Source organism: Xiphophorus maculatus, chromosome 8 (genome assembly GCF_002775205.1).
Source record: "Xiphophorus maculatus strain JP 163 A chromosome 8, X_maculatus-5.0-male, whole genome shotgun sequence".
Classification (NCBI taxonomy): Eukaryota; Metazoa; Chordata; class Actinopteri; order Cyprinodontiformes; family Poeciliidae; genus Xiphophorus; species Xiphophorus maculatus.
This window is the reverse complement of record NC_036450.1, coordinates 1,520,047-1,545,204: the sequence shown is the minus strand read 5'-3', so window position 1 is coordinate 1,545,204 and position 25,158 is coordinate 1,520,047. Positions and strand designations below refer to the sequence as shown.

Below are 25,158 nucleotides of genomic sequence, written 5' to 3'. Positions count from 1 at the left end.
GGAAGTGAAACCAGATCAGGAACCAGATCACACTGCTCAACAGCTTTTAGACCACATGAGTCCAACTCAAGGCTCGGGGACCAAATGTGGCCCGCCATAGATCCTTATGTGGCCCTTTAGGCTCCAGATGCTAAATTACATCAACCAGGTTCTCAAGTTCTCTGTGATTATGGAAACTCACATGACATTACTGGTTCTGATTGTACTGGTTCTGGTTCAGTTATTGGTTCTGTTTGGGATGCGGGTCACGGCCAGGGCTGGAAGGTGGGAGTCGGTTAGAAACTGGCAGCAGAAAGTCATTAGTTGATGCTAATGAGCGCCGGCAGCCCGATGTTATCAGAACCAGAGTTCGACATCTGGATGGGAAACAGTTCATCAGCCCGGTTCTGGAGGACCGGGTCAGGAGGTCAGGGACCTCCCTGTTGGAAGCACTTAAGTAGATTTTAATTTTGTAGCCTCGTGATCGTCGGTTGTTTTAGTAAAGCTACAAAACTAAAATGCATCACGTTCTTTTGTGTTTTTCTTAAATCCTGGGGTTTGTTTTGTAATTTTAGTTGATTTGGTTGCTCCACCTCCAGCTGCTGTGGTTCTGACCCAAACCAACCTGTTCCCCTCCTGGCCTGTGGGGGCGCTGCACCAAGAACCACTGAAGGAAACAACACAAAAACCTCTGAAGACACTGAGAGCAACTTCCTTCTTCACCAGATGGAAACAAGATGGAGGCGCCAGATTTTTCTCTTTAGTCTTTGGCTGAAGACCAGAAGCCATTTCTGCTGCTAGTGCTAGGCTAGCACGTTAGCTTTGGTTGTATTTACCCAGAATGCCTTGCGCTGTAGTCCACTTCCTGCTTTTGGAGCGGTCTCTGTTCTGTTCACTTCAACCAACCCTGACTGAAGTTTGTAGACAGACCATAGTTAGCTTAGCATTCACACCTCACCAACCGAACCGGACTTTCTAGACAACGGGCTGGAGTTGGATTAAAGTAGATTGAAAGACACATGACTTGTTCACCTTTTTGGCCCCGTTGGGGCTCCATATATATTGAGATTGTCAGATCAGTGACAGTGTGAGATATCAACGCTGGTCTCCATGTTTACATAGATGTACGCGCTCTCATCAGTCTGTTTACTCTGGTGGCACAAAGACAGATTCAGTTTCTGAGTAAAACTGAGTGAAGAGACTCACAGGGTTCCTGTAAATTAGGGGTTCCCAAAATGTGGGTCAGGACCCAGAAATGTGGTCCAACATCAACCAAAAGCAACCAAAACCACCAGCTTCAGGCAAAACGTCAGACTTTTCACAGGTTTATGTTTATATTTGACTTTTCTGGAAAGTTTTGGAAAAATTTAAACCTAAAAATCTTCCATTCGAACTGTCAAGATATCCAAACGTCCTGTTTGTTCCAGGAAATCCTCCGACTTCCAACCGGATCAGAAGAACCACAAAGAAACTGAATATAATATCTTTATTTACTCCAGTTCAGGAAATGTACACTAAAGTTCTCTGAAGGTATAAAAATTTGTTTTAAATAAGTAATTATTCTGTTTGATATGTCTGTAAATTCTCATAATTATTAAATGAAACCCTGAAGACATGAAGCTCCTCCAATCAGGAGCTCAGAGAGTTAGCAGAGTTAAGCTGTCTGCAGGCTGGTGCGACGCCCAACATGGCGTCGGTCTGAGGAGGCGGAGTCCGGAGGGGCGTGGTCTCCGGGAGGCGGAGTCACCGGGGCGGTGTCACTGGGGAGGCGGAGTCACCAGGGGCAGAGTCACCGGGAGGCGGAGTCACCGGGAGGCAGAGTCACCGGGAGGCAGAGTCACCGGGAGGCGGAGGCTGGTTCAAGGCTTTGGTTGCTGGTTTGGATCCGTCTGAGCTGCTCCGGGTCCAGGCGTATAAACGGTTTCCTGAGCTGAGGAACCTGAGGAAGGTTGGAGGAAGCGAAGCGGGTTCTGGTCGGAGCGGGCCGGGTTTGAATCTGGATTTGGTTGAAGGAGGAAACCCTGAGGATGGTGGACAGGAGGACCCTGAGGACAGACGGACAGATGGACAGACAGACGTCAGTCCTGGTTGATAATCAGACATTTGATCCTGTTTCTTGTTTCAGCTCAGCTGCGACTAAACGAGACGTTTTTAACATCTCCACCACTGAGCCTCTCAGTAAAGTTTACTTACAATGGAAATCAATTAAGTTATACAAAGAATTAAAAAATATATAAGAAACAATAAAATCAAGTCAAAGGAAAATAATAAACAGTAGTGGGCCCAGAACTGCGCCTTGTGGAACCCCACTTTAAATAACCTGGGAAGACCCAGATGATGATGTCATGGCTTCCAAAGCTTCTGATTGGTTACTTCTCAACACAGGTTGGTAACAAACTCAATCAAAGGACAAGCAGGACGTTGGTGACCCGGTTACTCCGGTTCTGACAGGAGAAACGGGCCGAAAATCCAACAAACTACGACAAATAAAGACTCTTCACCAAACACTGAGGGAAACGTCCTCCACTTCTTCTACTCTCCCGTTCCCATTATTTGCTGTTATGCAGCTACAGGTTCTGATTGGCTGCGATTCCTTCCTGGAGGACGACATCAGCTGACATGATGCTGCCATCACCGAATCGTTTTCACTCTCCTGGTGTTAACTCTAACTTTTCTCTAGCAGAGAACTGAAGCCGGGTCAGTTCTTCTGCTCTGTCTGCAGACGGCTGCTGGTACTGAGCCCGGTTCTGGTTCTGCTGTTAAAGGGGAGTTTTTCCTCTCCACCGTCACCTCATGCTTTTTAAACCAAGATGAATATAAACTGAAACATCTGGTTTCAGCTGCAGGTAAATTTATCTGTTGTCTCTAATTTGTCTCCAACTTTAATCAGAGGAAACATTAAAAAGTTTCCGCCTGAGTTCATCAAGATTCCACGTTTCCTTGCTGCAGACTGGTTTTCTGACTGGTTTTATCTGATGCAGACTGGCTGACTGTTAGCTGGAGTTTCCAGAGGAGCTGATTCAGGCGATTTTCAGCTGCTGCTAATTAGAGAATGTTGAAGCACAGAGAATTATCTATCTGCTTCAAAGTCCTTCAGAGACAGTGTGTGTGTGTGTGTGTGTGTGTGTGTGTGTGTTCGGCCTCGATCGGGCTGCAGATTATCAGGATTTTCTAATTATTAGGCGTAATTAAGACAGAGTCGTGGATTATGAGGCTGAATCCTGAAAACGCTGCCGCAGACGCAGAGACGCTGGAACAATACAGAGTCCATCACTGAGTGTGTTCAGCAGTGGTGGGGGAGGGGCAGTGAACAGAACCACACACTGGACCTGCAGCAGAAACACAGACTCTTTTCTGCATCAAATATTAGAAATACTTTAATTAATGACGTTATTAAAGGTATTCTGCTGATTTCAGGCACAATATTCCTCATAGTGGAACTTTTTTTTATCGTTTTCAGACAAACTTCAGTAGTTTAGGTGACGGACAGAGTCCAGCAGAACCGTCTGCTGCAGCAGAGACACGAGATGGAACCAGAACAAATGAGCTGAAACCAGAAGAAACCAGCTGAAAACAACAGAAACCAACTAAAACCGATTGAACTGGACCAAACGACCTGACAATGGCTGAAACCAGTAAAAACCATTTTAAACTGGGTGAAACCAGTAGAAACCAGTTCATGTCCCCCTGTTAAACCAACAAGCTGTTGATTTACCAACATCAGAAATGGAGTTTATCTGCTGTTCATCCCTCATGTTTGTTCATCTTCCTCTGATGTGTCCCCCTCGCCCCCCCAGCGTGTTGCTGCCCCCTGCTGGCCGTTTCTGACCTAAACAGGCTGCTGGCTGTAATCACTCCTCCACTCTCACAGCCCCTTTTAGCACAAACAGCTAACATGTAGCTAATCTGCATCAACATCTCCACAGAAACACACACACACACACACACACACACACAGCTGCATTAACAGCAGGTCACAGCAGGACAAACATCCTGACTGACTAACTGATGTTGTGTTGCTGACAGATTGAGTTTAAACGGTTTTATGCTCTTAATTCACCGATCCATGTGCCAGAGGTCGGAACAGGCCTGATTTTAGCCGAATCACCTGCAGCAAAAAAAGCTGAGAATCAAACAAACTCCCACCATTCAGTCAACAAACTGCATGTAGTTTGATTGGTTCGTAATTCAGTAAAAAAAAACAAACAAAAAAAAAAACAATAAATGCTCTGGTGAATTAATGAAAATATTCTTAACTCCAATTTTAATCTAATTTAAAAATAAATGGGCTGTGTAGAAGACTGTGTGCAATGAACAGATGCATCTTGGGTAATGTAGTACTAAATAAACAGACGGACTTTTAACAGGCTGTAATGTTCAACGTCACCACTAGATGTCAGTGAGGATCCTAATCAGCTGTGAGGTGTTGAAGTGAATCAAGTCCCAGTTTAAGTGAAGCCGTTGGGCTGAACTCCCCTCTGCAGCCTCATGATGGCGTCTCAACACTCAGGAGCAGTGGTCCCCAACCACCGGGCCGCGGACCGGTACCAATTGGTACCAGGCCGCGCAAGAAATAATTAACTACTTCCGCATCTTTTATTTTGAAAAATCCTAAACCGGATTTTACCGGTTACGTCTTGCGCGTCAAAATTGAGCCAACCTGCAGCAGAATGAGTACTGCGCACCCCCGCCCCCCCGGTCCGCGCGACTAAAAAGGTTGGGGACCGCGCTGCTCAGGAGGGTTAAACCCTGCAGAGTCAAAGTCCCAGAGTTCCACTGGGCGTTACGTCACCTAGCATAGCAGCGCTAACGGGTTCTGAGAAAACAACCCAACCGACGCAAACGCTCCAATAAAATCTGTTTTTCATACCAGATATGATTTCAATTAACTTTCTTTAGTGAATTTTTTTTAAAAAGCAAGTTATGACAGAAAATAGTTTCATTCATCTCTTCTCTGAAGAACGGAGGAATCATCAGAATATTGTAAAAATATTAGCACAAAAAATATGAAATTTTACCAAAAAACATCTTAGAATTAAAGGATAAAAATTGTTTTCACGAGAAAAAAGTTTCAGGAAAAGATTTAGTTACTTTTATGTGTTGAGTAATATTACAACTTTATTCTTGTATTATTTAGATTTTATTGTCATATGACCTTATTCTTGTAAAGACAGAAGAAAGCCCAGCCTGGTTCTGATGTTTCTTTCTAGATTTGACCAGACGTTGTAAAACGCTGCTCATACAAGATGGCCGCCGAGAAAATCAGCGTTTTGCTCTCAAACTGAACATTTAAGATGCTGGTTGGACGGCTGCTGGATTCTTCCTGTTTCTCTCCTTCACCTGGACCCACGGCCCTTGCCTGCACCTCGGTTACCACGGTAACCAGGTCGCCCTGCCTCACCTGTCCATCTTTAGGCCGTCTTTCCCTGCAGCAGTTCCCGGGAGTTTTCGGCGGCTCTGGCTAAGCCGTCGGCCGTCAGCGCCTCCTCCAGGCTGCGGCGGGCCTGGAACACCTTCAGCTCCTGATCCCTGCCCAGAACACACAGAACCGGGTCAGAACTGCATCTGAGCCGCTCCAGAACTTCTGCTTCGTCATTAAGAACCGTTTCCGTCTGGGCGGATCTGGTTCCCCTCAGCAGAACAGAAACATAAACCAGATCATTAAACATGTTGAGAATCTGTTCAGATTCTGATCAGGAATCAGTTCAGGGTTTGAATTTCTTCAAAATAATGAATCTGTTCAGAATTAGGGAATAGATTCAAGAATCTGTTCAGTTCATTTAGAATCAAGACTTTCTCAGAGTCAGTTTGTTCATTTTGGGGGAATCTGTTCAGGAATGTGTTTGGAGTCAGGAACTGTTCACCTTTGGAATCTGTTCATTTTGGGAATCTGTTCAGTAGCTGCTGGAATCAGGATGTAGAGGTGTTACTGGACCAGAGGGCTGACGGCTGATCTGAACAGAACCAGTAGAACCACAGACCAGAATGTTCCCGCTTTAATTCACACGAAGAAGAAAAACACAAAGAGGAAGAGGAGGGGGAAGAGGAATGGGAGCAATTTGGGATGACAGGCACATTCAGCCGGAGAGACGGAGAAAGAATGGGAAATTAATGGAGGGAAGAGATAAAAAATGAGGAGGAGGAGGGAATACTGCTGGAGGGAGAGAGGAGGAAGATAAGGATGTTTCTGGAAAGGAGGAGAAAATGAAGTGGAGGAGGAAATGAATGAAGGAAAACGGGAGGAGAGGAAGCATCCGGAAAGAGGAAGATGGATGGAGAGAGAGAGAGAGCTGGGAAGGACAGGTGATGAAGGATCTAGTGATGGGTTTCAGTGATTCTGCTCCCACAGTGCCCCCTGCTGTCTGACTGCAGGAACAGCAAACATTCAGCCTGAAACCAGAAACAACCAGAAGATCCCAGTATTCCCAGTATTCCCAGAGGAACCAGCTGAGTCATCCCAGTTGGTTCCACAAACCGCTTTAAATTGTAGGATTAAACTTTAATTCATGTTTCAGTTTGAGCCTGGTTCTGATCCAAACCTCCAGGTTCAAACACGTTTACTGTTAAAACTCCATGGACTCAACTTCCCAGAATTCCCAGCAAGTTTATTGTGTTGATTATTTCCCAGCCTATTCCAGGCCTGGAGAATCCTTAAATTGATCCTGGGATCAGAACCTCCGCGGATCATCTGGACTGACAGAAGAATCCTGATTCTGAACAGATTCCTGATTTGAACAGTTCTGGAGGATCCCTGAATGAACCGGTTCCCCGGGCCTCACCGGATCTGCTCGTCCGTCACGGTGAAGGGCTTGCAGAGCGGCTGGGTCGTGTTCAGCCAGATGGCCGGGTTCTTCTCGGCCGCCGCCGACGTCTGACCCGTGATCGGCGCCGAGCTCATGTGCAGGGCGCTGGCGATGGCCGACAGCAGGACGTCGTCGTCGGCGTCCGGCCCGATGCCTGCGGACAGGAGAGGTCGGGGGTCAGGGGTCAGTCCGGGTTCTGCTGGAGGTTTGGGTTTTACCTTGCAGGCCTTTGGGCAGGTCCATGCTGCGCAGAACCTGCTCTGTGATGTCCGACGACCGCAGGCCCGTCAGACGCTTCTCCCAGAACAGCTGCAGAACAAACACGGGCTATGAGCCGGACCAGAACCAGAACCAGAGGTCATCAGAACTGCAGCAGAACAAAGACGACCAGAACCTCGGCTTGGTTCTAGTGGTCATAATGTTTTGCCTGATTAGTTTATAATCGTCTGTGCTCATTGGTCGTCTCTTCTCAGAGCTGATTCCTGATTGGCCCTTCTGCGCTGTCTGGCGGCGGCTGGTTGCCATGACAACCCGGGCCCCGCCCTCACCTGTCGCGGCTGCTCCACGGCTCTCTGCAGGTCCGTCTTCACCTTGTTTCCAGGGTGACTGGTAACCTTGGTAACGGGCTGTTTGAAGATGGACGCCGTCTGTCTGATGGGCAGAGCCGTGTTCAGGTCCGGTTTGCCTCCCTGCAGGGAAACAGAAACAGGTTGGGGCCGGTCTGATTCACCCATTCATTCCCTCAGCATGAACCTGCCAGGAGCTGCAGGGTTAACTCATCGCCATGGCAACAGCAGGAAGTCTGTGGAGCGCCATCCAGCTCTGAACTGGTCCCGTCGAGGTTCTGATGGATCCAGAACCGGTCCTATTAAACATCACTGGACTGCTTAGTACCAGGAACCCGATGGGTTCTACCGGCCGAGTCTAACTCTAGTGGTTCTGGTTCTGAATGTTTTACCACCAGAACCTAGAGGCTGGTTCTGAGATTCCGGTTCGGTTCTGGAGTCACTTTCAGTTCTTGTTCCAGACGAGCCAGGTCAGAACGGACCAGAACCACAGTTCTACAGAACCTGGAGTCAGACCTGCTTTAGCCTAACATGTTCTGATAACGGGTTCTGCTGAGGTTTCATTTGGACTTTTTCTGCTTTTTCACCGTTTCACAACAGAACCCGACCAGAACCGACCGTGTCCTGATTCTGAACTGATTCTTTTTTTCTGAACAGATTCCTGAACCTAAAGAGTTTCCAGCATCCGAAACAAAGAGCGGAAACATTTCTCCTCTGACCTTTGACCTCTGATAAGAGTCATGATTTTAAACAGAATGAACTGAATCTAAACTATATAAACCCGACTTTGAACAGATTCCTGATTCTGAACAGATTCTCCAAACAGTGAACTGTTGCCTCCCAGCAGGAGAATCACTGATTAATCGTGAATAAGCCACGCCCCCTTTCTGGCCCCGCCCCCATCGTAGCTCCGCCTACCTTGGCCAGGTTCTGTGCGTCGTGTCGGAACCGCTGCTTGTTCTTCTGCAGTTTTCCGGGCATCATCTTCCCGGTCCGGAAGTCGAAGCAGGCCAGGTCCACGGCGTTGCCCAGGTAACGGGCCAGCTGCGGCTTGCTCCGGAACTTTTTCCCTGTCGGACTGGAGGAGACGTGAAACCGGGTCAGTCTGGACAAACTGGACCTGCAGGTTCCGACGGGTCCGGCTCAGTCTCAGGACGTTCTGCTGCAGATTGGGTCACATTCTGGGAAAATAACTGAGACGCTCGGAGAGGTTCCGATTAATCACAATTGGTTAATTGTGATTAATTGATTATTGAAATAATCATCAATATATAAATACAGATTTCTATTAGCATCTTTAATGTGTTTCTAATATTGTAAAAATGTTTCAATGGTGAAATTAAAAATGTGGAACAAATATTTTTATCTGATTAATCAATTAATAATCGATTAATCGTCAGAATAATTGATTACTAAAATGATTGTTATTTGCAGCCAGAGTTTAAACTGGGTCAACAGAACCACGATCCACAACAGCTGAAAGAGAAAATAACCCAGCTGCTGTAGTGGCCTAGTCAAAGTCCTGATGTCAACCAGATGAATCAAGCTGCTGTAGTGGCTTAGTCAAAGTCCTGACGTCAGCCGGATGCTGAGATGGGCGGCTCTCCAGTGTGACTCACTGGGAGCCACTGGGAGCTTTGGGCTCAGACTGGAGCTGCTGCTCTTCCAGTAAGCTGCTGACTGACTTCCTGACTAGCTGATGAGTCACCTCCCGACCCAACCCGACCTGAAACTCAGCCTTTCAGGAAGTGGCGGAACCGCCAGCGGCGCCCAGCGACAGGAAGCGCCGGCGGGCGGCCGCTGCCTTGCCGCAGCGCAGGCAGGCCTGCAGCGGGAGCCGCTTCCTGTGACCCCAGGCTGCAGCAGAGAAGAAGAAGCTGCAGTCCACTCCAACCCCATCTGCTGATGCATGATGGGAAAAGTCCAGACTGATACAGGCCCGGGTCGGCAGGTCCCACTGAAAACAAGTTCAGCTGTACCAAACCTCACCACTAGATGGCAGCATGCGGGACAGCCTGTCCCTTTAAGAGGGTCTGGAGGAGATCTGGGTTTAATAGTAGATGTGAGTCGGGTCTCTGTGTTCTTCTGGGTCGGCTGTGGTTCTGGACCTGGAGGCCATTTTCTCTCCTTCTTATTGTGAAATCATGACCTCTGACCTTCACTGAGGCGGTGAGGCCTCCGGAGCTTCAGATGCTGTTTTAGTTCCTCAGGCCCCCAAGTTAGCATGATAAATACTTAGCATGCTAGCTATAGCATGCTAACCATAACATATGCTAACTGAACATTTAACGTAACAAAGAAGCAAAGGATGAGCTGTACAGACGTTTACCAACAAACAGAACAGATTCAGGAGTTTATATTCAAGTTCTCAAGACCCCGCTTTTATTTTGATAGTCCACTTCCACTAAACAGCAAGAGAATTTGAACATTAGCTCAATATTTAATTCTGAGCTAGCTAAACATTTAGTTTGTATACTAAGAGTTTAGCCAACTTGGAGCTAATTAAATATTTAGCAAGCTCAAAATTGAGCTAGCTCTAAGCTAGATTGGAGCTAAATACTTATGTTAATCTAAATATTTAGCTTGCTAAGTATTTAGTTAGTTAACTGAATACTTAGCTTTCACAAAGCTAACTAAATATTTAGTTCATATAACTGCTCTTAATATTTAGCTTTAAATGAAATATTTAGTTATGAAACTAAATATTTAGCTTACTCACAACTAACCAAGTATTTAGCAAACTCAAAGCTAGATTGGATTTAAATACTTAGCTAAACATTTAGCTAAGTATTTAAATCTAAGTAATATTTATTATTCTAAATGACATGCTGTTCTTCTCTCGACAGGCTAAACAACCCAAATTATGACTGTTAATTTCTGACAGTTACTAACAGAACCCTTTAATAAACCACATTCCGTTCAGAACATCAAAGCCCAATAAATAAATAATAAATAAATAATAAACCAGAACCCACACTGGGCCCGGCTCCAGCCTACTTCAGGCCGTCAGTCGGGTTCTGGTCAAGTGATTTCTTCATTCTAGGGTCAGGCAGTGAGCAGGCCTGCGGGATTTAAATAAATGTGACTTAATTATTTAACCGGGGTGTGAATACTTCCTGTATGGTGGAAACGTGTCGTCGGGTCATAAAGCAGAACCCTGCAGCCGGTGTGAATACTTTCACAGAGTTCTGTTTGTTGGCTCGGTTCTAGAAATGAATCATTCTGGACTCTTTGCACACAACCGTCCTGAACTGGGTCAAATAATCCGGGATTAATCTGGATCAGAGCAGAAGTTGCTGGAACTAAGTGAAAGCAAACAGAACCTCGGAACCGGCTGGCCCAGTCCCAGTAGTTCCCGTCAATTCCAGTAAACCACTGGTTCTGTGGAAAAACACTCCCAGCGGGACGTTTCTGGAACCGCAGAGCTGGTTCCCATAAACACTTCTCAGAGTAGGACGGCTCGGTTCGGACCAGCAGCTGCTGGTTCCGAACTGATGGATCACCTGTAGTAGTAGACGTCGCTCTTTCCGGCGCTCAGCCCGGACTTCCTGATCACTTCCTCCTTCTTCCAGCCGGGCGGCAGCGCCGGACAGTCCGTCTTCTTCCTCTCCATCACCGCGGGGCTCCCGGTCCGGATCGGTTCCGCTCAGTCCCGGACAAACAGGCGGCGCGCCGAGCTCAGGCGGACCGACGTCACCAACGTTAACGGCAGCGGTCCCGCCCCGGTTCGGCTTCTCTCGGCTTTAACTCGGCCAGAAAGTGAAACCCGGCTCGGACAATTCTGTGGCCCGGGAGGTCCGGACTGGATCCGAGGTTCGGTTCCGAGTGTTCGCGGGGAGAACCGGTGGGTCACAGCAGCTGAACTGGAGCTGAACCGGACCAACGGCAGACTGTGACGTCTCAGTCGGATCGCACTTCTACGACAGGCTCACGCCCGAAGATCGTCTGTTGCACAAGATGACTCACTCCTGACTCAAAAACGTCTGAAACTACAGAACGCTTACAGTTCCGGGATTTATCTTAATAGCATTTCCGCCTGAATAACCAATCAGAAAACAGAATGCAAAGAAACCGCTGATCTGAGAATAAAGTTAAATAAAACGTTAAGTGACATATATATGTGTAGTTGACAAATAAGCTGTAATAAAAATAGTTTATATTTTTTATTTTATGTATTAATTTAATTCTGTGTTCTTGTTGTTTTCTATTTCCATGTGGGTCATATATTGTGTACAAAAATTAACTTCCTAAACACCTAAACACGTGTATTCATTTCAATCTTATATTGAATTATTATTATTATTTTTTTATCAATTTGCTGCATCAGTGCCAGAAGTTTAATGGTGAGACGCTGAAAGTTATTTTCAACCACAACTGATTTAATACATATTTTTTGGTGAATATCTGGTACAATTTGATTAATTTTTCTAAATAATCATAGAAAGGACAACACTACTTCTTAATTATTTTTACATTAATTCTGTTCAAACTCAAAGAAATGTCCACAAACTCTAGTTTACAACGACTTCGTTGTGTTCTCTTCATGTCAAATCAGTGCAAGATGTTTTTTTATTTTACACTTAAAACAGTGGAGAAAACAAGTCACCATCTACCCAGAATGCATTGTGGCATGAACACGATTTCGGTGCGATAATGTTTTATTTAATTTTATAAAACTAAAGAGTGAATATTTTTTACTGTGGTATTTTACATCTGAAATAAATGTTTTCAAATAAATTAGTTGTGTATCCCTTTAAACTGAAGAGGACTGGCGCAGTCCGAGTCGTTATGGCGCTAATAAAAACAAGCTAGGAGACTCCTAGCCGGGATAACCCACCGACATGTCCGCCTCTTATTGCCAGCAATAACTTAAGAATTAATAAGTAAATTATTTCAGAAGTATTTAATGTGATGAATAAAAACACTGACCTCTATTGTCGGTGTCGTAGGTTTCTGTCTGTAAATGAAAAAGCTGCTCTCACCTGGTGGCTGCAGGAACTTCGCAGCGGGGTCCTTCATCCCAGGATGGCCAAATTACTGCCAGTTCAAAATACACATTACTGCGGCGTTTCCACTATGACGTCAACTCTTTATTTGGCTGTTGACCCTCCTGTTATGTTGGGGGTCAAACTGACCTGTTTTAAAGTGTAATTTAAAAAAAATATTTGGAGGTATTTTCTTTGCTTGAAACTTTTTCTATTTGTCTTAATAGGTGTACTCTACATATAAATTGAAAATGTATTCATTTTACACATTTGCAACCTCCCTACGTCTACATATTACACAGATACCGGCGATTTGACCCGGCAGTCAAGTTGAAGGGCAATAAAGGATTAAAAAATGTCCAATTCTATGTTTCCTTGCAGATATGAACCATATTTCACCACACACACACACACACACACGCACACAAGCCCACTTTCTCACTATTCTCTTTACTTGTCTAGGAAATTGCGTGAAAGCAGGTTCACACCCTCACTGAGTGACTCTCAGCAGAAGTGGAGGGAAACATAAATTTGACTCATTTGTTTGATTTTAATCAGCGGGTCAGTTTGACCCAGAACAGTATGTGTGTCTCAAGTTCAATTATAAAGATCAACCATTGAAAAAGTCAAAATGTACAAAATATCAATTTCAAGGAAATTGTTTTTTGTGTCTAGGTTTTGTTCAGTGGACATAAAAAAATGTAAATTCCATTTTTTTTATGTCCAAACGAGTAAATGATTAAGTTGTCATCAATGATCCTTTATTTGTGAGAAATAACAAAAATAATTGCAAAAATATTGATTGAAATGGTTAGTATTGGAGTTAATAATCAGATACAGAATGTTTTGAAGGATTGTTTTTGGTTTCTGACATTATTGCATGATTAAACTCTCTTCACATCAAACTGACCCAGGAACATTAATGCTGTCCGTCAGAAACAGACAGCAGGGTTAACAGAATATTAACATGAGAAAACTATAAAATAAGTCAAAAATAAACTTGTTTCAGAGGCACAAATGCTGGACGGTCGCTCTGCCATATCTAGAAATCAACGCAATTTCTAAATTATAACTGATTTAAACTTAATCTGGTAAATTCGTTGAAATTTTTATATTGAGACTAAAATGAACAAATTCACTCGTCTTTTGTAAAAGTGTCTTCAATATAAACCTTAAACTAATACTGTAGATAATATAAACATATATAAAGTTAACATTTAATGTTTACTGCGTGTTGAGCTCAAAGCTGGTGTAAAAACAGGAGGTCTCACTTCAACACAAATTGTCAGTGTTTACTGGTTAAAACATGTTTGATCTTCAGTGAATTTACTCAGGAATTTTATTTTAAAAAGTAAAAGTTCATAATATTACTCTAGTCCAGTGAAGTGAAATTAGTTTAAAAGTTACTGCAGTGAGTATTTGGTGGAACCTGGACATGGAGGCAGAAACTGGACCGTTTTAAACATTAATGTTTTATTCATGATTGTAACAGGAAAAGGAAATGATGTGTAACAGCAGAGAGTAAACAGAGGAATGATCAGAACAGGAAGTAGAGCTGAAAGTGCAGCAGGAAACAGGAAGAGTCATGATCTGTTATGTGATGGATCAGAACATGATGTGGAATGTCTTTCAGTCAGAGCTAACCACGCTACGGTAACCACGGTAACAAACACGTCTAGTACTCCTCCCCCTCCTCGTCCTCGCCCTCCACCGAGTCGACGCCCACCTCCTCGTAGTCCTTCTCCAGGGCGGCCATGTCCTCCCGCGCCTCAGAGAACTCGCCCTCCTCCATGCCCTCGCCCACGTACCAGTGGACGAAGGCCCGCTTGGCGTACATCAGGTCGAACTTGTGGTCGAGGCGCGCCCAGGCCTCGGCGATGGCCGTGGTGTTGCTGAGCATGCAGACGGCGCGCTGCACCTTGGCCAGGTCTCCGCCCGGCACCACGGTGGGCGGCTGGTAGTTGATGCCCACCTTGAAGCCGGTGGGGCACCAGTCCACGAACTGGATGGAGCGCTTGGTCTTGATGGTGGCGATGGCGGCGTTGACGTCCTTGGGCACCACGTCACCGCGGTACAGCAGGCAGCAGGCCATGTATTTGCCGTGACGCGGGTCGCACTTCACCATCTGGTTGGCGGGCTCGAAGCAGGCGTTGGTGATCTCGGCCACCGTCAGCTGCTCGTGGTAGGCCTTCTCGGCCGAGATGACGGGTGCGTAGGTGGCCAGGGGGAAGTGGATGCGCGGGTAGGGCACCAGGTTGGTCTGGAACTCCGTCAGGTCCACGTTGAGTGCGCCGTCGAAGCGTAGCGACGCCGTGATGGACGACACGATCTGGCTGATGAGGCGGTTCAGGTTGGTGTAGGTGGGGCGCTCGATGTCCAGGTTGCGGCGGCAGATGTCGTAGATGGCCTCGTTGTCCACCATGAAGGCGCAGTCCGAGTGCTCCAGGGTGGTGTGGGTGGTGAGGATGGAGTTGTACGGCTCCACCACCGCCGTGGAGACCTGCGGCGCCGGGTAGATGGAGAACTCCAGCTTGGACTTCTTCCCATAATCCACCGAGAGGCGCTCCATCAGCAGGGAGGTGAAGCCGGAGCCGGTTCCTCCGCCGAACGAGTGGAAGACCAGGAAGCCCTGCAGGCCGGTGCACTGGTCAGCCTGCGGAGAAACAACCGGGTCAGAACCGGGCCAGAACCCGCATCTGCTGCTGCTTTAGGCCGTCAAAGTGACTAATGATGTTAGACGATAAATCATAGCAGAAGTTTGACATCATTTTCAAGTAACGCATGATAATGGTATGATAATTTAAAATCCAAAACATTCATATTTACTCAATTTAAAATAAATAAAAACAATAAAATTAATTATAAAATCTCCAGATGGCAGCAGACTGAAGACTTATCATCCAGGTTTTGTTGCGACCGGCCTAGTTCAAGCACCATGAGCTGAACTCACCAGTTTACGGATGCGGTCCAGAACCGGGTCGATGATCTCCTTGCCGATGGTGTAGTGGCCGCGGGCGTAGTTGTTGGCAGCGTCTTCCTTCCCAGTGATGAGCTGCTCGGGGTGGAACAGCTGGCGGTACGTCCCGGTCCGAACCTCATCTACAAAATAAATTAAAAATTTACTCTTGGGTCAATTTATTTACATTAATAAAACCTCAAGTAACTTTTATTATAAAATATAAACAGTCACAATGTCATAAAGGTATGAGACAAAATCTGTGAAAATTAAAATTGAGCTCCTCTGCTTCTCCCAGTGCTAACTAGAAACAACCAATCAGAGCCAGGGGGCGTGTCTTAGCGCTGTCAATCACTATGTAAAAAAAATTCTTTTCTTCTAAGAGTTACTGGAGCGTTAAGCCGTGAACTCGGATGTTTACCGATGACGGTGGGCTCCAGGTCCACGAACACGGCCCTGGGGACGTGCTTCCCGGCGCCGGTCTCACTGAAGAAGGTGTTGAAGGAGTCGTCTCCCCCGCCGATGGTCTTATCGCTGGGCATCTGTCCGTCCGGCTGGATGCCGTGCTCCAGGCAGTACAGCTCCCAGCAGGCATTCCCGATCTGGACTCCGGCCTGGCCGACGTGGATGGAGATGCACTCACGCTGCAAACACACAGCAGCAAAACGGCTGCAGGTTAAACTACAGGATTCAACAGAACACCAGCTGATAAAGGCTGCAAAGATATAAAAATACTGATCTTTACTTTCTGTTTGTAAAACATCTGCTGCAGAATTTATACTTCAAAAGTATTCATATCTTCTGCATAAAAATGTTTTATTCAATACCAAAGCTCAGCAACATTTTATCAGCCATAACTTTATTTTTTCTTTTTACATTTTCATCTACTTTGTCAATTCCTAGTTCTGTTTTGTTGACATTGAGCTCTTTTCACTAATGTTGATTTTGAACCTTTTTTGAAGCCATTTTATTATGACAGATTTATAAACCTGATCAAAGCTCCAACAAATATCTCATTCATAATCTCTGAAAACATTTAAATACAAACTAAACATTTATTAAAGTGTTTGAAAACAATGTGGCGGGCATGTCAAAGTATATAGAATTAGACAAAAACATCAGGAAAATAAAATACTCCGAATAAGGTAAAAATTTACTGTATAAAAATACAAGGAAATTATATTTTTAAAAGTCTGCTAAGGTTCAATGAAATAGGCGATCGAGTGGAATAATTTAAGAAAATGTACATGTTTTTAATTTAACAGTAAAATAAAAGCGGGAAAATACGGCAACTGAAATTTAAACACGGCGCTCATTCCATTTTGATTGGCTGTCGGTCTCCATGGTCCCGCCCCCAGCTCCCGGAGGAAAGCGGTTCCGTCCTCCGGCCCAGCTCCAAGCTGGCGCTGGTAGAACCTGGATGGCGGTGCTAATAGAACCGGCCGAGGCTAAGCAGCAGCAGCAGCAGCAGCAGCAGCAGCACCAGGGCCGGTTCGGAAGGAGAAATCCCAAAGAGTTATAATTAAATAAGGCTGCGGTTTTCAGACGGTTTCTCTGATCCCGAGCACGTGACCCTACGGATTTACGGCGCGAGCTGAAACCGTTAGTTATTCATCTGTTTGAAAGTGCGCAGTGACCGACTGACGGAAAAAACGACCAAATAATGCCCGGAAAATCCACCATCCTATTTAAAACCTGTGTTTGAAGTAAAAACCCGGGTAACTAACAACTGAGATCGGTTTGTAAACCGAAAGCCGCGTCGCAGCGACAATTAAAAGGATACTTTAAATCCCACAGAAAAATCCTTTTGACCTCTCCTGAATTTCCTTTATAAGCGCACATTTCAATAAAAATACCTTCTTACGCTTTTCGAACAGTTCTTACCATTCTGTGCAGTTGGTTTTGAGGTAAACGTCAACAAAAAAAGCCTAGAAGAGGGTTGGACGTCTTACGGATCGACTGTTAGGCGGTCGAGGAAAGACAAAATGGAGACATGCAGGCGGTTCGAGCCGCTTTATGCAACGATCCATCAGGCCGGAGGGGTTGGACCGAACCACTGGGTGCAGGGTGGGGGGGTCGTAAAACAAACTAAAACGACTTATTTATGAGGCTCGCAGGTTTATAAAACCAAAACAGGCTAAATATAAAACATAACATTTTTATTTCAAACATGGAAAAAAATTCATCTATCAGGAGAAAATACAGGAAACAAAAAACTTAAAACACTTTCATATCCAGTTCAAAAAGCCAGTTTATTAAATCCTAAACTCAATAATAATAATAATAATAATAATAATAATAATAATAATAATAATAATAATAATAATAATAATAAATGTTTTGTGGCAGATTATCTTTACAGGTAGAATTCAATAATATTTTTGGTGAAAAAAGTAAAATAAATAAATACATTTTTAAAAAGCATCCAAAGAACAACAATAATACAGTCTAAACAAACTCATAATACAGACTGAGATTTCTTTCATCTATATTTTTGTAGATTAAGTGGATTCTGTGCTTATGGAGGAGACAGGCCTATAGAAAACAAACACAGCAACTACAGTATATCGTAATTATGTACTGCCCGGTGTTTTAGTTTTAAATTAGCGAACATAAAATCAAAGAAAATTAATTAAACTGAATGTTTATAAGGCAAATTTTTAAACCAAATGTACATTCTTCCAACACAGAGCAAACCTGTGTGAAATAAAACCGGGAAAAAAAAAAAAAAAAAAAAAATAATAATAATAATAATAATAATGGGGTGAAAAAACCGGTTTATGTATGAACAGTGGAAATATATCTGTTTCACAGCAAACAGACCGATGTCAACACTTCAAAGAGTTCAACGCAGCTACTTCCGTTTAATGTTTGACTACTTCCTGTTAGCAACCTGTCAGTTCAAACTGACTCTGAGCGGCTTAGTTGTAGACCGTAACCAGGGAGTCCTCCTGGATTAACCGTTACCCCACGGCTGGACATGGATAAAACACATTTCAGACCATAAAATGTTTTTCGGTTATTTTCGTCCATGTTTGCAGCTTCCGGTTCTCTTCGCAGCGCAGCTCGGCGGAGTTTAGGTGAGAAAACTTCTGAGATTCAGTTCGCCATCTTTATTCTGATTCTCCAGTAAAAACTCCCCGTTAACTCAACTTCTGTTAGAGCTGAGGTTGAAACTTTAAACGGGGATTTTTTTTCTGTTTAGCCATTAAAAGTTATTTTAGCACCGTTTGCTCTACATATAAAACAAGAGATGGCAAACTTCCATCTCCTATGTTGATCCCACAGGGATACATTTAGAGATAGGTAGTAACTAGCTACATTTACTTTAGAAACTAAAAAAATAATCAGATACTTTTAGGAGTAGTTATACTACACTGTACGTTTTACGTTTACTTTAGTGATATTTCTGGATTCTCTGCCCACTGTGAGTAACTTCACTGAATGAAGAACAAACGTGTTTTAACCAAAAAATGCAGGCCTGCAGTTTATATTGAAGTGAGACCTCTTGTTTCTACAGCAGCTTTGTAGTTCTAAACATTTGGAGACGAACAAGAAATCAAGAAACGGTAAACAATGTACATTATAACTGCAAATACTTTACCCTGTTCTAACTTATAAATACCAACCTTTTAACCCATTAGGTTAATCAATTTTATATAGAAAAAAATAGATATGGAAAAGTTTTTCTTCTAACTAATATTTATTGTTATTTATTTATATTTATATTATTAGTATGATAAATAATGTTAAATAATGTAATATTATATTATTTACACTGTACACATTTATTTTTGTATCATTTATATTATTTATTCTGCAACTGATAATATAATGTAAAGAACATTTATGTGTAAATATTATTTATTAATAAATTCTTATGTATACATTGATAAGTAGAATTTACATGTTATGAACAAACTCAGTAAAACAACGGATAGCAAAAACCAAAACAGGTACACATATCTATCATTGTCAAAAACATAAAAATAAATAAAAAATTACATAAAATGTGTTTGATTAAATCATTTTTAAATATAAAATCTTATATTCTGATCAGTTACTTCAGCAGCCTCTTTTTACCAAATACTTGTTTATTCCTTAATTATTTTTATGAATGATTACTTTTTACTTGAGTAAAAGTATGTTAGACGACTCTGACTAGAGTACAGTGTTTGAGTGCTCTACCCCGGGCATTTGGTAGTGGATTTAAAACTCGGTCAGAACTTGATTTGGGTTTATTTCTGTGTAAATAAAGGATGGAGTCCAGCAGCCTGGGGAGTGACTGTCTGTCCCCGGAGTCGACGGTGACGTCTCTGCTGTCGCGCTCTGGCCACCTGCGCAGCGGCCTGCAGCCTGCGGGCCGCAGCGCCAGCGCCACCTTCAGGTTCAGAGACCAGGTGATGATGATGAAGAGCGGTGAGGCGCTTGTTGCCGGGTGATTCTGAGGTGTGTTTTTTTCCACCTGCAGGTCTTTGATTCGGCGTCGGCGGCGCTGGACGCCTACATCACAGACTTCAACCGCAGCTGCCAGCAGTGCAGGTCGCTGACGGCGTCGCTGGTTCTGCCACGCAGCCAGCCGGCCAATCACAGGACGGCCAGAAACAGAGACGGTGCGTCATAGAAATATAATAAAAATAAGTATTCATCCACCATGGAGGGATCCACCATGGAGGGATCAGGGGTAAAAAAATGTGGCTTTTTTTGGCATAAAAAACTATTTAATTTCATGATAAAGCAAATTAACTTAAAATCTAAACCATGAAATAAAGGATTGCATAAATACTCACTGTAAGTGGAGTTTGCAGTGATCTGATTGGCTGATCTGTGTGTAACCTGAGCTTCCTGTGTTCTGATTGGCTGATCTGGTTGTGGCCTGCAGTCCTCCGGGAGCGTCTGACCGACTGGGAGCTGGACTTCCTCAGCCTCCCCGTCAGCTCCCTCCATCACCGCCTGAACCGCGACCGCGTCTCCATGACGACAGAAGAGCTGCTGTCCATCCCCTGCGACGGCACGATGCCCGTCACTCACACGTCTGCCTTCATCCAAGGTCCTTGAACGCACCACCAGGACTCACACCGGCCCATGTTTCAGAAGTTGTGCTGGAAGTTTGTCGTCAGTTTGTGATAAACGTTACGTTAAACATTAAAGGAGCCGTCTGTGTCTGTCTCCCTGACGTCAGGCGTCCTGTGCCGGTCCCGGGGTTCTGAACCGGTCCCGTCCTGCGCCGGATCCAGACTCAGCAGCAGCCATGTTGCTCACCAACACCTTCACCTGGACCCAGGGCCTCCAGACCAGTACCAGAACCAGAAACAGAACCGTTTTCCTGCTAGGACCTCCAGGTTGGTGGAGTCTGTTTGGATTCTGCAGAACTGGTGACAGAAAAACTACAAATCTTCACAACATGAATCAAATAAAGGTTTAAATTATGATGCACGATAAACCGGCACCAACGTCGGTATCGCTCGATATCAGTCCGTTCTTTATCGGCCCGATAAATCAAACTGGGCCAAAATCAAAAACCTATAATTACACCCATCTTAATTCTGTCTGGTTCTGGTTGTTTTTTACCAAAAAGTGTCAAAACTGTAGAAAAAAAAAATCAGTAAATACAAATTATCGGCCAAAACATCAATATTAACATCAGCTATCAGTATCGGGCCAACCGTTCATATCGCCGCATTCCTGCTTCATTTTTATAAAAAATCCAAAATGGTGTCTTCAAATGCGCATTAGCATGAATCCAAGTTAATAAAAGAAAGCAAGAATAATGTCTTCCAGCTAGAAATGAAAAATCTGTTTATTATTTTAAAATTCTGCAGTTTATGCACAAAGGCATAAAGAATTCAGGAATCGCTTTTTTATTCCCACTTATGTTAAAAATGAAAACATGGAGTAAAGAGTCGGTGTGTCGTTTGCATTGAATCCTGAGTAAACAGTTTTATCTGATCTTTGCTCCTCCAGGGTTTATTTTGATCTGATGGACTGAATCATTTGAATGTTTCCTCCTCCAGGTCGAGAGGGAGGCTGCAGACAGACAGACTGAGCCAGTCTGCTGACATTCCTGCTGTAGGTGGTTTGGTTTACTGACCTGTTGTAGTACCTGAACCTCCCTCTGGTCCTTTAACCCCGGCCTCCTCAGTCTGCACACAGAGCTGCAGATCTGCACCTTCCTCGCTGGCTGACCAGCAACAAGTCGGTCCTGGGCTGCTCTGAGGTCAGCAGCCTGCCGGACCTGACCTACCCCAGCTGGGTCCTCCGTGCCGCCGAGCCACCGCCCTGGAAGGAGCGCGGTACGCCGCAGGTCACTTCCTGTCTCTGCGCTCGCTTGGTCTGGTCTGACTGCAGCCGGATGTCTGTTGTTTCCCAGGCGATGCTTCACCTGGAGCGGCCAGAGGGAGAGCTCCGTCCTGGGTGTTGGACCTGGAGATGGACGGAGAGCTGAAGGCAGCGCCAGCACAGCTGAGAGGGAGGTCAAAGGTCAGAGTTAAGCTTCTTTACCTTTAATCTCATTTAGGGATGCACTCATCCGCTTTTTCACCACCGACACAAAATCTGAGGTTTATTATCGGCCGATACCGATCCAGAAAAACAGCCTATCTGCCTTAAAGGGGCAGCGTCGTGTTTTCTAGGCTCATGGTTTCATTTTACAGAATAATCCATGTTTCCTTCGGTTGTTATTAAATGGCTCACATACCAATAATATGATATAAAAAACATTGTCACGATACCAGATCTAGATTGTCTTTCAATACCGGGACCGATGCAGGTATTGATATCGGATCGGTGCATCCTGAGGATCCTGAGGATGAAAACGTGTTTCTGTTTTCTGTTCTCGTCTCGTTTTCAGTGTGTGGTTCAGGCTGAAGGGGAGCAGACGCTCCGAGAGCTGCGGCTGCAGCTGGCCGAACACATCTCTGCCCTCACCGCCCAGGGCAACGGATCCGGCAGCCTGGCGGCGCCGTTCAGAGGTACGAACACAGCAGGGTCCACTCAGCAGCAAACCCACTGAGGCTAACATGATGCTGAACCCGTCCAGACAACAGGATTGAGTCTCTGATCCAGAAGGCCGATCAGGTTCTGGACGCCCTGAGTTCTGGAGGAGCAGAAGGTTCTGGAGGAGCAGGAGGTTCTGCAGGAGCAGAGGGTTCTGGAGGAGCAGAGGGTTCTGGAGGGAAAGGTGAGACCAGGAACTCATGACATCACACTCAGTAAGACATGACGTTCAAAACATTCCTTCTGAAGTGAATTGCAGAGAAACGATAAAGAAATTCTTCAGTTTTTGTTAAATACGTCCAACAAACACTCAGTTCATGTCGGACCTTGACCTCTGACCTGCGGCTAAACTCAGAGCTGCAGCTTCAGGAACCCTGATGTGGTCCCGCTTCTGCTAATGTACTAATGGAGGAGCTAACTTTTCATGTAGCGCTTTTGCTAACTTTGAAAATGTTTAGCGCATTTAGCTTCCTCTACATTAGTTTTTCTGAATTAATTCAAAAGCTCTAATAACTGTTTTGTTGGAGTGAAATGACGAACTTGAACCAGCAGAGGGCGGTGGAGTCTGCTGTAGCACATGTAGTAACAATGACTCGTGGTGGAAATCAAAATGTAGCCCTTTAACATTATGTTCCACTAAATGCCACGTTGATATATCAGTTTAGTTTCTTCATTCTCTGATAAACACCATGTTTATATTGCGAATTAGTATTAGCTTCGGCTAAATGCCATACTGACGTAGCATTTTAGTGACTCTGTTTGGGGTTAGCGCAGCTAGCTTTTTATTAGCCACTGAGCTGGTTTGTTTTTCAGTGAGTCCTGTTGGCACCGAGGACCTGCTGCTGTCCTCGCCTCTTCGCTGCCCCTCCCCCACTCTGTAAGATCCATTTCCTACATGATTGGTCCGTTCAGATTTCCCTCAGTGACTCAAACTTGTGATGAACCTGCAGAACCACAGAGCTGGAGTCGGATCAGACTCTTCTGGATCAGGAGGTAACTCTCGTCCTGGCAGGCATTACTGATCGCGCTTAATGCTCCACAGTTATGATAATAATTATAACACTGATGGGTTTATAAGAAGCTAACATGCTAAATCAGTTGAATAAACACAAAATATTTAATCTTTAGAGTCTTTATCTTTGTTTTATTTGCTAATATTTCTCATAATCGCTCTTAAAAATATAATCAAATCACTGAATTTGCTCTCTCAGGTTTTGAGCAGTGGTTACCATGGAAACGACACCGGTACGCAGCCCGGCCCAGTGGAGGCCATGAAGCAGATGCTGTTCCGGCTCCAGGCCGTGGAGGCGGAGCTTCAGCGGCAGCGGATGGACGCCGACGGACAGAAGACGCCGGAGAAACAGGTGGAGCTTCAGCAGAACCCGTTTTACACCAACTTAGCAAAATAAGTTCTACAGAATCCTGCTAATGACCCGATTATTGAACTCTGGTGTGTGGAAGCACAGAGACTCTGACCTTTTGACACGCCGCTCTGTCACAGGCGTCACAATTTAATTTTTACGTTTTGTATTTATTTTGCACTTATTTACACAGGATTTTTTACTTTTACTCACATTTTATCTCATTATTTTCATTTAGTTATTATTTTTGTTTTCTATGGTACATTGATAAAATAAATTTAAATACAAAATATGGAAAACATTAAAAATTTAATGAAATAAAATATGAAAGTAATTTTTTTAAATTAAATATATTCACAATATGGAAAAATTAGGAAAAAGGTAACCCAGATCATACAGATAATATGAAATATTAATACTGTTGAAAATGATAAATATTCATATACAGTAGGTCACCCTGTATAATCAAATAAATTGTGAAAATTATTGTTTTTTTGGATGCGATATTTGACAGTTTAATCGCTTCATCCGGCCATTTATTTGTTATGTCAGTTTTTCCAGGATTGGTCCTCCATACATTTGCTCCAGAGTTCTGGTTAAACCCGGCCTCTCTTTCTTTAACATGTATCCAGTTCGGTTCCGGGTGTTTCTGTGATTTGTCGCCCCCTGCTGGTCCAGTCGTGGTAAAACAGGAGCTGATGTGTGTTGCAGGAAGCCGACGTTGATCCAGAGCTGCAGAGTTTCCCAGGAAGTCCATCGCTAAAGAGGTCAGACTTCAAACCGTTCAACACAAATCCGAACAGAAACGTTTTCTGGTACTTTACAATGTTGAAATTATTCCATAAAAAAATACAAAAAGTTGTAAAATCTGCATGTGTCATTCTTCATAAATTTAGCTAAATTTGTTGCTTCTTCACGTTTTTAGTCAAATTAGGAACCAAGGAGCAACAGCACACTAGGAACGTTGGTTAATATGAGGGGAAATGGAGCCTGTTTGTACAGTGAGGCACAGTGGTGGCAGCATCATGCTGTGGGATTTTAAATCCAAAACAAAGCACCTGAGTTCTGCACACAAACTTACTTCAGATTGTCACTAAATCTTTGCGTTCATCAGCTTTAATGCAGCTCTGATTACTAACAGTGATGCAAGGTGGTGGCAGCATCATGATGTGGGATTATTTTAATTTGTTTTAGTATAAAATAAAACACCTGAATTGTTGTTTCTGTAATTGCACTTAATCCAGTTTCATTTCTAATAAATTGCTGTGTTCCATCAAGGTGAACTTCCTGGTTGTCACTTCCTGGATGTCACTTCCTGTTTTCAGAGTCGGGCTGTACCTGAACCGCCTGAAGCTGCTGGTGGAGGATCCGGGTCAGAGAGGAAGACGGACGGACTCCTCCTCCCAGCAGGACTCGTCCTGAAGCAGACGGGCCGGCCCGGTTCTGCTGACGTTCTGAACCTCGGACTCAAATAAAAACGTTTCAGTAGCTCTGAATCTTTATTAGAGGAAC

The 25,158-nt window shown here is 44.2% G+C and overlaps 3 protein-coding genes across 4 annotated transcripts; 1 reads left to right on the top strand and 2 right to left on the bottom strand.

Annotated features, from left to right (window-relative positions):
- Positions 1 to 1,937: 1,937 nt before the first annotated feature.
- On the bottom strand, positions 1,938 to 11,433 carry mbd2 (methyl-CpG binding domain protein 2). Its single transcript, XM_005809773.3, has 7 exons — positions 10,852 to 11,433; positions 8,267 to 8,426; positions 7,331 to 7,471; positions 7,001 to 7,091; positions 6,759 to 6,936; positions 5,381 to 5,508; positions 1,938 to 2,024 (listed from the first exon to the last, which is right to left on the bottom strand). The coding sequence occupies exons 1-6, from the start codon at positions 10,959 to 10,961 to the stop codon at positions 5,391 to 5,393; spliced, it is 798 nt and encodes a 265-aa protein (XP_005809830.1). The 5' UTR covers positions 10,962 to 11,433; the 3' UTR covers positions 1,938 to 2,024; positions 5,381 to 5,390.
- Positions 11,434 to 13,786: 2,353 nt separating this feature from the next.
- LOC102224440 (tubulin alpha-1B chain-like) lies at positions 13,787 to 17,290 on the bottom strand. The gene is made up of 4 exons (XM_005809761.2): positions 17,174 to 17,290; positions 15,711 to 15,933; positions 15,284 to 15,432; positions 13,787 to 14,986 (listed from the first exon to the last, which is right to left on the bottom strand). Exons 1-4 carry the CDS (start codon positions 17,174 to 17,176, stop codon positions 14,009 to 14,011), a joined length of 1,353 nt encoding a protein of 450 aa, XP_005809818.1. The 5' UTR covers positions 17,177 to 17,290; the 3' UTR covers positions 13,787 to 14,008.
- An 866-nt stretch (positions 17,291 to 18,156) lies between these two features.
- c8h18orf54 (chromosome 8 C18orf54 homolog) lies at positions 18,157 to 25,089 on the top strand. Of its 2 annotated transcripts, XM_023338758.1 has the most exons (15): positions 18,158 to 18,369; positions 19,548 to 19,689; positions 19,761 to 19,902; positions 20,172 to 20,339; positions 20,472 to 20,631; positions 21,304 to 21,358; positions 21,432 to 21,582; positions 21,660 to 21,769; positions 22,140 to 22,260; positions 22,329 to 22,469; positions 23,099 to 23,162; positions 23,236 to 23,278; positions 23,497 to 23,649; positions 24,358 to 24,413; positions 24,972 to 25,089. In XM_023338758.1, exons 2-15 carry the CDS (start codon positions 19,549 to 19,551, stop codon positions 25,066 to 25,068), a joined length of 1,602 nt encoding a protein of 533 aa, XP_023194526.1. In that variant the 5' UTR covers positions 18,158 to 18,369; position 19,548; the 3' UTR covers positions 25,069 to 25,089. The 2 variants fall into 2 exon arrangements, with proteins under 2 accessions (XP_023194525.1, XP_023194526.1); XM_023338757.1 differs by having other exon boundaries at positions 18,157 to 18,369; positions 24,358 to 25,065.
- Positions 25,090 to 25,158: the final 69 nt, after the last annotated feature.

Excerpts from the sequence above, each read along its gene's own strand:
- mbd2 (XM_005809773.3), bottom strand. The coding sequence starts at position 10,961 with ATGGAGAGGAAGAAGACGGACTGTCCGGCGCTGCCGCCCGGCTGGAAG. Across the intron at positions 7,472-8,266 it reads ACGCACAGAACCTGGCCAAG|GGAGGCAAACCGGACCTGAA; the intron begins GTAGGCGGAGCT and ends GTTTCCCTGCAG. Across the intron at positions 6,937-7,000 it reads CCTGCCCAAAGGCCTGCAAG|GCATCGGGCCGGACGCCGAC; the intron begins GTAAAACCCAAA and ends TCCTGTCCGCAG.
- LOC102224440 (XM_005809761.2), bottom strand. Across the intron at positions 15,433-15,710 it reads CCTGGAGCCCACCGTCATCG|ATGAGGTTCGGACCGGGACG; the intron begins GTAAACATCCGA and ends TTTATTTTGTAG. Across the intron at positions 14,987-15,283 it reads TGGACCGCATCCGTAAACTG|GCTGACCAGTGCACCGGCCT; the intron begins GTGAGTTCAGCT and ends GTTTCTCCGCAG.
- c8h18orf54 (XM_023338757.1), top strand. The coding sequence starts at position 19,549 with ATGGAGTCCAGCAGCCTGGGGAGTGACTGTCTGTCCCCGGAGTCGACG. Across the intron at positions 19,690-19,760 it reads CCTTCAGGTTCAGAGACCAG|GTCTTTGATTCGGCGTCGGC; the intron begins GTGATGATGATG and ends TTCCACCTGCAG. Across the intron at positions 23,650-24,357 it reads AGAAGACGCCGGAGAAACAG|GAAGCCGACGTTGATCCAGA; the intron begins GTGGAGCTTCAG and ends TGTGTGTTGCAG.